The following is a 13,509-nucleotide window of genomic DNA, read 5'->3' as shown; positions in this document are numbered from 1 at the left end:
GCTTTTAATTGGAAAAGGTGCGTGTTTTCTTTTAGGAGATAGTGAAACCATCAATGTATGGGTGGACCCTTAGGTTCCTTGGATAGATGGCTTTAAGCCTAGGTCGAGAATTGATGATTACCTCTAGCTACCCATCAAAGCCTATCATCTCCTAGACCACACCTTAAAAGCTTGGAATGAAGATATGGTAAAAGAAATTTTTGTTGCTAAAGATGTTGCAACCATACTCACCATTCCAATCCCTCACTCCCCTAGGCAAGATAAGCTCATCTGGCTACCCGTTGCCAAGGGAATTTTCTCTATCAAATCAGTCCACAGAGTGGCGTTCTCCCACGCTAGCAATGGGAATCAAGACTTGTCCCATTGGAAGACTCTGTGGAAGGCAAGGCTGCCGGAGCGTGTTAAAATGCTGTTATTGAGAATCAGGGCCAATGCCATCCCCAGGAGAGAGAATCTCCAGCAAAAAATGCAACACATTGATCCATCTTGCATTTTCTGTTCTGCAAAAGTTGAGAGCTATGTTCATGCTTGCTCACTTCCAAGTGCAGGAGATCGTAGCAATATAATTCTCGGAGTACCGAAGTCGAACCACAAGGGGCAGGGTAAATTCAAAGACAATATAATTAAATAACAATTTGGGTGAAGAAGAAAAATATTTTTTCTTGGTGATTGTTAACAAGAATAATAATAAAAACTGATTTAAATCAATAATGTAAATACTAAGGCATCGAGGTATTTCCCTATATCGATATGAAATTCTTTGTGATCTAAGAAATTATATATTTTATAATTGATTGTTCTTTTACAATTATATACTTATAATTCGGTTGAACTAAGACAATTCAAGAACGCATGATAACTTAGATTGATAATGCGGTTAGAAAAGTTTTTAGAAAAACTCATTCACTTTAAAACCTGATTTCTATTTGAAACTATTAGAAATTCATCTAAACAATAAGAAAAACATGATTGAACTGATTGAACATATGGAAGAACTAATACATCAAAAGAAATCTAATTGAACAATCAAATATGTCGTTGAAAAAATCCTAGAAAAAATCACATTGAATATTCATACCGTATAGAAGAAACATAACCCCTAGCCATAGCAAAGAGTTTAGGTTGCCATTAGAGAAAGGAAAATACAAGTTTTTTACTGCCCAAAATTCATTCTCACATCCTCCCTTCAAAACCCTAATGTCTAAGTGTCCAAAGAAAATAAAACTTTTTACTATTTTAATTTCCGTCCAGGTTTACAGCTGTAAATTGTGAGTTAATTTCGGCCTTCATAAATTTGGAATTTCGAAAAACTCAAAACTGAAAAGTTGTAAATATTTAAGTCATGGTTCCAACGCATCCAGCCTTGTGTCAATTGGATTTTTGAGGAGAGAGATATGCCTAAAATACTGATCAGTGCTCAAATCAGATTTTTCCTTTTCAGATTCTGCCTCTTTGATTTCTTTCCTTATTTGAAGCTTCCAATCATGGTAGATGATCCAAGCACTCCAACTGCACCTCCTTAGAAATTTAAGCATGGTCTTTTAGCTCCACTTTAATTCTAATTTGGCCTCCATTCTCTCACAAATTCCTGTAAACTTATCTTTCTTACATGATTTCTTGAAAGTAGAAAATTACACACAATGAATAGCATCTTATTCAAGAAATTATGTAAAGATAAATAATAGGGATTAATGCAAATCATGACTTAATTATACAAATTAAGCATAGTAATAAGGAGATACTGTCCACATAAATATATAGCAAGTATACATTTTAAGGCGTTATCAGTTCACCTGTTCCTTGAGTGCCACTTTGCAAGAGCCCTGTGGACAAATTCAGGTTGGGGTCTAAGGATAAATGTAGCATCTCTAAACTCAAGGGAGGACATTCTAAAGCTGATTCTAAATCCACCAAATGCACCTATTCCGGCACAGGAACGCTGGACTATCTCCCTTAACATGGCCCTCATTGTTTATGAGATTTGGAGAGCTAGAAATATTCAGCTCTTTCATCAGGAGCAAGCTAGTATAAATAAGGCTTGTTTGAATGTGCAAGCAAGGTTTCAGGAACTTTCCAAGGTGTTTTCCTTGACTTCCCTCCCGCCTCGACTGCTGGCCCCTTTATCTGGTCTCCTCCCCCTCCAGACCACATTTAAATTAATGTGGATGCTGCCTTAGACTTCACTAAATCAGCCTTAGCTGTTGTGGCCCGAAACCACTTGGGAGAAGTGCTCTTCTTATGAGGAAAAGTCCATCATCTGTGTTCTCCCATGATAGCAGAAGCCTTGACACTACTTTGGGCAGTCTAGCTCACCTCCCAACAGCAATGGAGATCAGTCATTTTCGAGGGAGATGCAAAAATCTGCTTTGATGCCTTGAATCATCCAGATCACACTCCAAATTGGGTTCTAGACACACTTATCTGTAATATCCGTAGTTTATCTTCCTTTTTCTTGTCTTGCTCTTTCTGGTGGGTTTGGAGGGATAGCAATTATGCAGCCCATGTATCTGCAAAATTTGCTTTGAACTCTAGGAACCATTTTTGTTTTTCTAATGGCAATCTCCCCCCAAGCTTAGAGTCGGTCTGTAAGGGAGATGCCTCCTGTTGTTCTTTTGTTTAGTTTGTTTAAATGAATATGCAGTTTATCAAAATATATACATCCCAAATCTAATCCAATCTGAGTTTCCAAAAGATTAAAATCCAATCCTACCCAACCCATCATTCCAATATAGTTTACTTGATTCAAAGAAACATTTAATGGTATCTTGGCATGAATCTCTTCATCTCAAACAACACTCTAAGCCGATTGTAAAAAAATGGGCATTAAAGCCATTGGGGCCTAGTGCTTTCTCATCACTAAAAGAAAATATTTTGGATTTTTTATTTAATCTCCTCAGTACGTATTTGAGAAGTAGGTTAAAAGCCATTTTACTGATTTGCTCCATATCTTCATTCTTGTTGCCTGCCACATCAATAAGACATTTGATGGTATTTCTTGTAGTTCTGACCTTCAACACTCTTATTTAAGAGGCATTATGATCCCCAAATTGCTGCTGCCAACATAATTGTGGCATTGGTTTGTAAAAGGAGCTTAAGAGGCATACTCTCCCTCTCACATTAATTGAAGGTCTCACTATAAATTTAATTAATGAGACTCACAATTATATAAGAATAAGAAGTATGCACTTATGGCTATGAATAACAACAAAGTAATAAATTCGAAGCTAGGATAAACTACTACCAAAAAAGATATAAAATTAATTAGAAAGAAACTTGCACTCATAACCTAACCAAACAACTCGTTGAACACTGGTTTTTCAATGAGAGAAAAATGACGGTAGCATCACTAATTTTCTTGTAGGATAATATAAAGTAGTAATCGATTACATTTCTCAGCAAGAATTAACCTTTGCACATTTTATGAGGTTAAAAAATAATAATAAAAACTTCTTTCTAACATTACCTTCTCTCTGTGTGATTTCAGGGTTGAATGGTACTATATATAAATTAGATAACAAAAAAAGAAAATAAGAAAAAGTCAAATTCCAGTGCGTATCTTTAGCCAGCGTTGACAATTTGATTTGAAGGTTCAAAGGTTGGCTGGTCGATGGAAGTTAATTTTTGACCCAAAGTATGCAAATCCAAGTTTTCTCGCAAACAAGGTTTTCCAGTCCAATTCATATATGCAATCTTCTCTGATACTCATGGTTGAGCTAATTAAGCCTTCATCTCTCTTTTGATATACTCCTCCGCCAGGAAGATCTAAAAGACTCATGACTAAGTGGCAATGGCCTGTCTCGTATTCTAGGAATATCGATGTCACCCTCTAACATTTTAAGGGCCTCAGCTATAGTAGGCCTAAAAGCCACCATAACATGAGCACAAAGTATTCCAACTTGAACAAACCTTTCCATGACCCCTTTTGGCCCTTCTTCTCTTATTGACTCATCAAAAATTTCATCCATATTTCCTGATTTTGCATGCATCCAAGCCCAATCTGTGATCAATAGTATTGAGGAATTTGATGTGTCCAGTGCTTTCCTTCCACTCATGATCTCTAGAATTACAATCCCAAAGCTATACACATCGCTCTTCTCTGTTAGTTGCCCATAGAGAGCATACTCAGGTGCTAAGTAGCCATGTGTGCCAGCAACCCTTGTGGTTAAATGAGACTGACCTTCACTATTTTGCTTTGCCAAACCAAAATCTGCCACTCTAGCCTTCATTGCAGGGTCCAAAAGTATGTTGGTGGGCTTTATGTCTCGGTGATAAATGGCGGGTTTGATTCCATAATGCAAGTAAGCAAGCCCTTTGGCCACATCAAGAATTATATTCTTACGCTGTGGCCATGTTAATCTCTCCCTACATATAAACAATTGATCACCAAGGTTACCATTTGACATGAAATCATAAACTAAAAACCTCCTCTTACCTTTCAGATTATCGCTTGTAACGCAACAACCTCGAAGAGCAAGAAGGTTTCTATGCCTTATTTTGCTAATGATCTCAACCTCATTGCGAAAGTCTTCATCCCCTGTTGACTCCAAATCAAGAATTTGTTTCACCGCTACCAAAGTCCCATCTGAGAGAGTTCCTTTGTAGACAACCCCATATGCACCTTGACCAATCAAATTTCTCTGAGAAAATCCATCTGTGGCTTGTTCAAGCTCCGATACACGAAACCATTTTGCACCTGCGTTGGGCAACACACTACTTTTGACACTGCTTACATATTCTTCATGCACATCGTTTTGCCTCTCTTTCTTGTTCCATCTCCTATACAAGATGATCACTCCTAAAGCAAGCAAAACTCCAACAATAGCACCCAATAACCCAAAAATCAACTTTAATTGAGTTGTTCTACTCAAATGGTTCCCTGACTTATTTGATGCAGAGCTAGACAATGGTATGCCCAGTATGCAACTAGCAGTCCTGACATCATTTGGACCAAACTCATTAGCAATTCCTGCAGCATATATGACTGTGAAGTAGAAGCATTTTTGTGTGTTATTTGGGTCAAAATTGGCCAACTGGGAATTCACTTGCTTGCCAGCATCAACGCATGAACCACATCTGACCAGCCCTGTCATGTCTCCTTGGCAAGATGAATCCAATTGTGTTGTTCCATTAACCCTTTGGTTCCAGTCTTGGATTGTTATGATTCCAGCACACTGTGAAGTATTAGCAACAAAATTTGTTGCACTTCCAAGGCATTGTGGGACTAAAGAAGGCTGGATTGACAAAGCTTCAAGCTTGTTTTGGAGACTGGAAAGGCAAGAAGAAGAAGAAGCTAAATCAGGAAGTTGGAACATAGAGGTGTCTTTGAGGTGTTGGGCTAGTCCTATGCCAAAGAGGCTAAGAAGGGCCTGGCAACAGTGAGTCCCATTCGGATCACGGGCCTCACGGCACATTGTAGTGTTCCATGGGAACGTTTCAACGTAGCTAAGATCTATGGGGCATGAAGAAGTGGCTGAATCAATGAAAAAATTGGTGAAGAAGAAGAGGAAGAGAGGGGAAGAGAACGTTAGGGACTTGCCCATATTCTCAAACATTGAAAGATTGGTGTTAGGACAAGTTGGACTCGTATTATAGAGTGGAGTTCTGGTAAGTAAACTATGATGGCTGGCTGCCTGTAGTTTAGTCAATAAAGCATGTTTGATTTTGTGAGTTCTCTTGGATCACCTTCTACCAAATAAGTAAGAATAAAAATAATTTCGGTCAAACACTGTACAAACTAAGCTAAAGTGCTTTCTAAAAAAAAAAAAAAAAAAAAAAAAAAAAAAACAAAACACTAAGATAATGTGGATGTGCCATTCTTTGGTAAGCTGAGATTACCCTTTTAAGCTGTTACAACAACTCTGTCTTCAGAATCTTCACAATGGTCCTTGGGTAAACATTGACCTATCAAACCCACCGGCCAATGAAGTTTCTTTGAAAGTTTGGCTGCTGGTATGGAATATGGATAAGGGCCGTTACTGAATAATAAAATCTGTTTATTATAGTCCGTGTTCAATTTGAACTGAGTTTCAGGACAACTTTTTGTAAGAGAAGACCAACAAAATTGGCAGAGAAAGAATTGATTTTTCTAATTATAAATTCATGAAAATTATACAAAACAATTAAAAGTTTCAAACATAGATTATTGTATAACTTGCATGTCCAATAAATCCTAATATATATATATATATATAGGCAAAACTAAGTGAAAATCCAATTAGATTTCATAGAATTCAATTAAAGTCTAATTTTGCGTCACATATCTCATCTAATCTAAGTTTTTAAATTTTTGTGTCAAGTTAGTTTATTCAATATAAAAAGTTGAAATTAAATTAGAGCTTAATTTTGCGCCATGTGTCTTATTTAATGTAAGTTTTTAAATTTCTGTGTCAATTGAGTTAATTCAATGTAGAACACAAGGAGTCAATATAAATAAACCATTATATATATATATATATATGTGCTTAGAGAAAATTAATTATATTCAAAATTGAATTTTTCTTTTGTTAGCTTTCCATACAAATTAAACTGTTTAGATTTTTTCTGAAAAAAAAAAAAAAAAAAAAAAAAGAACTAATGAGCATATTTTTATAATATTTATATTAACGTAACAAATTTTAATTGAGTTGAAGAATCTATGCACTTATCCCTATTCAATTTAAGAGATACTATTTGACCAATTTATTCTTTTTTGTTGTTGTTGTATTTAGTAGAATTTCAAGGACTGTGATTGTGAATTGATATTGTATATGTAGTATCCAATAGTGATTTTTAACATTAAATACATAAATAGTAGTGTAATGAGAAACTCAGTATAACCAATATTATGAAAATTACAAGAAAAAACTATTTTAGTACTTTCAAATGTCCTGGTCAAACTTATATCCTATATGTCTTATAACCCAAGCTAACATTAATAGCACCACTACAATTCATCATTTCCATGCGTTAACACAGGTTACATACTATACTATGTATAAATTGAGATCACATGTTAATTTACTTATATATTGAATTAAATTGAACATGTATAATTGTAATTAAACAATATATTATCATTTCCTCTTTTCATTTTCATTTTAAAAAATCAAAAACAGAGGGGGAGAGGCTCTCTCCCTTTCTCAACCCAAAAAAAAAAAAAAAAAAAAGATATCCCTCTCCCTACGTAAATTCTTCCCACTCCTTCCTCTTATACACTCTACGTACTCTACTTTTCATCCAAACACACGGTCAAATAGACACTTCCAAATTGGTATTTGCAAAGAGTGACTTTGATGTATCTTGTAATTGAATCGGTCATCAAACTCTTTTGTTGTATCATTGTTTCCTACTCATTTTCCTTAATCAGAAAACTCAAAATTAAAATTAAAATGATATATCCAAAAGAAAGCTCGAGTCTTCTAATTGGAAATTCGAAATGTTTAGGATGGTCACTAAAAATCAACAATAAAATTGAAAGTTTCTGAAATTTACTATTTGTACTGTCAAAGTCTCAAGATTCACAATCTCAAGACGTGAGTTTAGTAAGTCTTAAGATTTTATAATATCTATGAAATCTTAGTTTGAAACCTCCAACTAGTATTTTAGGATCCTCCTAGAAGATTCTTTATAATATTTGGTGTGTGGGACATGGGTATTGCACACACCCAAAAAATACTTAGGGAATTGAGTCTTGAATAAGTTTAGATGTCCTTGTTTCTTCCACACACACACACAAAAAACATTTTTCACGTGTTAAATTTTCGACATGTTTAAATTGAGTTCCATATGGAAGGACTTGATTTTCAAAGCACTAATTCATAGAGTTTGAAACAAGGGAATTTGGGTAGAAACGAAGAGAGTAAAATGAAATTGCCCCAGCTTGTTGCCTTTTTTTTTTTTTTTGGCTAAACTTGTTGCCTTTTCTTTTTTTTGATGAACAACTTGTTGCCTTTTCTTTTTCTAAGTAAAAGATGATAGAAGATGAATCCACGAGTTCCACGTGCGCTGGATGAGATTACTTTTGTTGATGTATTTTGTTTAAAAATATATTACATTAAATTAAATTATATAAAATATGAATCTACCTAAAAAAGTCCCTTCAAGACGTTCTATAAAATTGAAATGATACCTAAAAAAAAAAGGTTTAAAAAATTAAACATAACCAAATAAACAATGAAATAAATTTTAACAAAAAAAAAAAAAATTCTCCTCCATTCTCCAAAACAAAAAGGGGTTAATAGATGCAAACCATTTGGTCATTTGAAAGAAAAGAAAAGAATTAATTCTGTATTCCATGATTCTATCCAAAAGTAAGTGAAATCTTTTCTATCCCCTTAGCACTGTTCAATTTTAAAAAAAAAAAGAAAAAAGAAGTAAACATATAATAATAAAATTATATATTTCTTTCTTTCTGTTAGTTTATAAATTTTCACACGTTTAAAAAGAACAATCCACTCCTTTTTTTTTTTCTTTTTAATTTATTCTTCTATTTATTTATTTTTCCCTTTTATAGATTCTCACATAATATAATTATAATGTACTCAGATTAATAATACAAGCTTGGCAAGGGAAAGTTCTAGGAAACTCATTCACAGGGAAGGACAAGAGCCTTATTTTCAGTACTAGTTGTACCTTGATCTTTCTGATTCTCTTATCATGATTTTTTTTTTTTTTTTGAGAAAGTATTTTCATGATTGTTAAGATGGCCTGTAGCAGTAACAGTTACGAAGTCCTTTGAATTCTTGCTTTCTATTTTCTTTAAAATAGTGTCACCAAAGAAAAATTATGGATGAGAGCTGGGATTAATAGAACAATTTTAATTTCACACCCCAAACTTCTCGTTAGTCAAAAGCCTCAACTGATCAGGATTGTTTATTGTTATACTAATTGTGAAAGAGTTTGCTTGATGCTTAGAGTCAAAAAGCCTCAATAGATAATCATTAAATATTGCTTTGTACGTAAATTAGGAGTTAAATTCCTAGCCTTCAAAAGAAGAAAGAACATTAGCCAAATTCCTTCACAACATAGATGGTATCCCCCTCTTTGTCCTTTGCCTCTTGAATTTATAATGCGTTATTTTGTGATTGGCAAGACTTAAGTATAGTACTTAGGTGCTGTTTTTTAGATTTCTCTCTTAAAATTCTGTCATATGTCCATAAACTAAAAAAATACATTTTTTCTCATGAATGAAAGTGTATTTTTTAGTTAAGTAGTTACATGACAGAATTTTGAGAAAGTGTATTTTTTTTTTTTAGTTAATAGACATATAACAGAATTTTAAAAAGGAAATCTAAGGAACAATATCTATGATACTAAATATAAATTTTGTCCTTTTATGATAATGATGGTAATGGGGTGACTCACGTGGACTGACTCCTCTTTAAAATTAAAGTGCATTTATTTCATAATTTAGATTAAATTTTAAAAATATAAATGCTCACAATTTGCCACATTATTTTTTAGATCTAAAATATAAAACTTTGAGTATGAAATGACAAAATTGAGAAGACTTGAAATGAAGAGGAACTTATTTGTGCTATTATACAACAGTACAAAGAGCTGAAATAAATGATGGAAGTGGAACCAGATTTTTTCATACAGTTAAATCTTGATTCTTGTATCTTACATGGCTATGTATCAAATCCCATTATTTCCATATATAGATAGAGCAATAATGCTAAGCACAAAAAATTTCACAATATTTTTTACACCAATTGAATTGATAATTTTTTACTAGTTTCATTTAGGTCCATCATTGAAATCATTTTTATACCTCCCATTAACAATTATAAAAATTTTTGTCAAATTTTTTGTGCCTATAAAATTCCTTGTATAGAAAAGGAGACATTATTGTCGCAACATCTAATCATTTCATGAGTGCCATTCACTCCTTTGTATTAATAATTAATATGTCTTGGAACATATAGATTCTTTCACTTACTAATCTATATATATATATATATATAAAATAGGTGAAGCAGAGAGAAACTTAAATTAGAATTTCTAATTAAAGTTCTAATTTTGTGCCATGTGTCTAGAATCTGAAATTGAAGTTGAATTTTGCATCATGTGGCTAAATGTATGTGGGCTCATTCTCATTAAAACCATTTCTGTGTATCGGGTCAAGTGAGTTACTGTGCTAATTAAGTTTTTTCTTGATTTTGCAGTCAAACATGAAAACCAAAGAGATTAATATCAGTGATAAGAATTTGGTTTGGGTACATTGCATAATTTCCAAAAAGATAGCAAAACCAGAGTTTGCATCTTTGTTATAAATTGCTTACAAAGTTTGCATCTTTACATTTGCACTGAGTTTCAGATTAAAGTGCTTTCTTCTTGGTTTTGACACTGAGTTTTGTTTACCATTCACTTACAAAGCTTGCATCTTTACATTTGTTATAAATTGCCAATATGTGATTAGATGCACATTATGCCTAAAATTCACTATCATTATATTTGGCTTTTCGTTCAGGTTTGGCACCTACAACAATGAAAAAAGCACTGCTATGGACCGATGGATGATACTTTTTGCAGGCTGCAAAGGAACTTAGTGATCAATGGAATCTCACACGAATTGGAGAGGACCCGGCTGTAAATGTCTAGATGGCAGATGTGAGTCACTATGTTTTTAAAATTTTCAGTGAAAGTAAAGATTATGAACAATGTAAATTTTCCGAAAAGAAATTTATTATTCTATATTTACGCAAGTTTGGTTGCCTTCTTGGAGTGGATCACTCCACCTTGTCTTTCTACTGGAATTTTTTATTTAGATTGTTACAATTTAATCCAAAATTTTATTTGAATTTTCCTATTATTGTTACTATCATATATTATCATTCAAATTGTTCAATTAGAATCTAAAATTGGAGTCCAATTTTACTATACACGTGTACAATCTAATTATTTTTAATTTTGCTATCATGTGAGATGAAATTAATAACACATTAAATACTCATGCTTTAGGAATTGGTAGTATCAATCTAAATCCTTTGGACCTGCTTCGTGATAATACAACTATGAAGGATGTATAAAAATATGCACAAACCCATCTCTCTATAAAAAGAGATTGGAGAGAATTTCTTTTATCAGTCATGGAACTTCAGAGGTTTTTTCTTCACACAAATGTTCATCATGTTACAAAATGACTCATCATAAAACTACAAAATGAGTATAACTCTAAGGGTTTTTTTTTTTTTTTTTTAATTTTAAATTTTTTAAGCTACGAAAATTTCAATCACCAATAGAGATTGAAGATTCAAAAGCATGAACGGATCTTTTGGATAAACATTGTCACCAAGGTTCATATTTCTGTGTAAAATATATATACTGCTAAGTTTTGTTAATGAAATTTTCTGATTAATAATATGAATTTAGAATTAACTGAGCATTTTAAACATGAATAAACTTATGATTAATAATATATTCATTCCCGTGCGGTAGCACGGAGCTACATACTAGTTCATATTTATTAGTGTTCGTTTGAAAACAATTTATTTAGCTGAAATTGAAAACTTTTTCCTGAAAGTACCATAGATAAAGCTAAAAGATAGCTAAAATAGTGCAGTGAGACTCATAAATAGTACCAAAAAGTACAATGAAACTCATAAATAGTAGCAAAAATAAGCTAAATAGTAAAAAAAAAAAAAAAATTGGCTTTTTAAGCCAATGCCACACGTACACTAAATGATTAAATTATAAGCTCAATAAAAACTTAAGTTAATTCATTTTAATTTTATATCATTTTCCTCCAAGTTGAGATTACTTTCATTTTAACTTTATTTGTCTTTAGCTCTACCAATTTAGCCATATTTTTGTATTTGGTGGTGCTAAAGAATAAAGTTTCTCTTCAAACTAGTTTGGAGAGAAACACTACAAACTTATCATATATTTTTTATATTGAGTGTGAATTTTGAAAATCTAACCGCTAGATTGCATGTTTTTATTACATCCTTAATGCTTATAAAATTTCAAAAAGATCAAAGATCAAAGATCAATTACTATGTCATCAAATAAATGTTATAATTTCAAGTTTTTGTGATCTAAAGTTGTGTATAAAAAATAAGTTAATCGATTGAATAATAAATAACATCTGATTTGAAAGAAATTTGATATGAATGTTAAGAACATAAGGAACATGAAATTTAACGATTAGAAAAGTGATGATCAAACTGGGGTTGGATGAAAAATGGGTGAAGTTGGCAATGGAAACAGTATGCACGGCTACCTCCTCGATACTCATTAATGGAGAACTAAAGGGTTTTGTCACCCCTACAAGGGGTATAAAACAAGGTGATCCATTATCTCCTTATCTATTCTTATTTTGTGCTGAAGGATTGTCAGTTATGCTTAGAAAGGCAGAAGAAGCAAGACAATTGCAAGGTGTTCTATCTAGCAATGGAGGAGTCCGCCTATCCCACCTATTGTTCGCAGATGATAGTCTCATCTTTTGCCAAGCAACAATAGAGGAATGCCACTGGTTATTAACCATCTTGGCGCAATATGAGGCAGCTTTGGGGCAAGCTATAAACAGGCAGAAGATGACTTTGGTCTTTAGCAAAAATACAAGAGTAGATGTAAAGCAAGATATAAGGAATTTGATGGGGGCCAGAATAATGGAGGACTGTGAAAAATACCTTGGATTACCAATGGCAACTAGAAAGTCTAAAGTGAATACTTTCAAAGACTTGAAGGAAAAAATCACAAGGAAAGGTGATGGGATGAAAAGAAAAGTTTATTTCAAAGGCGGGAAGGGAAGTCCTAATCAAGACGTTGGCACAAGCAATACCAACATACTCCATGAGCATCTTTAAAATTCCGAAGTCATTATGTGAAACTATAAACTCCATTATGGCTAAATATTGGTGAGGGCAAACAAAGGAGGAGAAAAAGATACATTGGATCAATTGAAAAAAATTATTCTCCCCAAAAGTAAAGGGGGGAATGGGGTTTAGAGACATCCAAGCTTTCAACATGACATTGCTAGCAAAACAGGCGTGGCGGTTAATACATCACACTCACTCTCTTTTCTATTGGGTCTATAAAGCAAGGTACTTTCCAAATTGCTCATTTTTGGAGGCAGAGGTGGGACACAATCCTTCCTATGTTTGGCGTAGCCTACTGGCTGGAAGAGACATTATAAAGGCGAGGTCACAATGAAAGGTGAGGGATGGTAAAAAAATTAGAGTAGCAGTGGATAATTGGCTGACATACAAGCCGGTTTTTACTAGGGAAGAACAGTCAAATATGCTTTTCAGCAAGCTTATTGATGACGACACGGGCCAGTGGAACAGACAGAAGGTGCATGAATTATTTGCACCCAGTACCCGATGTGAGATTTTGGCCATACCCTTGAATGCTTTACACAAAAGGGACGAGTTATAGTGGAAGGAAAACAAGGCAAGGAGTTTCTCAGTGAAAGATGCGTACCATGTACCAAGTTGCTCTTAGATTGTTGCATCACAATGGGGCTGAACACTCAAATGCACGGATAGATGGCAAGGTGTGGAAGACAATTTGGACCTTAAAGGTGCC

At 33.5% G+C, this 13,509-nt stretch overlaps 1 protein-coding gene across 1 annotated transcript; it reads right to left on the bottom strand.

The window, feature by feature from the left end:
• Window positions 1–3,343: 3,343 nt before the first annotated feature.
• LOC112034349 (probable receptor-like protein kinase At1g11050) lies at window positions 3,344–5,705 on the bottom strand. The gene has a single exon (XM_024067168.2). The coding sequence runs from the start codon at window positions 5,550–5,552 to the stop codon at window positions 3,726–3,728; it is 1,827 nt and encodes a 608-aa protein (XP_023922936.2). The 5' UTR covers window positions 5,553–5,705; the 3' UTR covers window positions 3,344–3,725.
• Between the last annotated feature and the right edge of the window lie 7,804 nt (window positions 5,706–13,509).

This window comes from Quercus suber, unplaced genomic scaffold (genome assembly GCF_002906115.3).
Source record: "Quercus suber isolate HL8 unplaced genomic scaffold, Cork oak 2.0 scaffold_1, whole genome shotgun sequence".
In the NCBI taxonomy this organism is placed as follows: domain Eukaryota; kingdom Viridiplantae; phylum Streptophyta; class Magnoliopsida; order Fagales; family Fagaceae; genus Quercus; species Quercus suber.
This window is presented reverse-complemented; position numbering and strand designations above follow the sequence as displayed.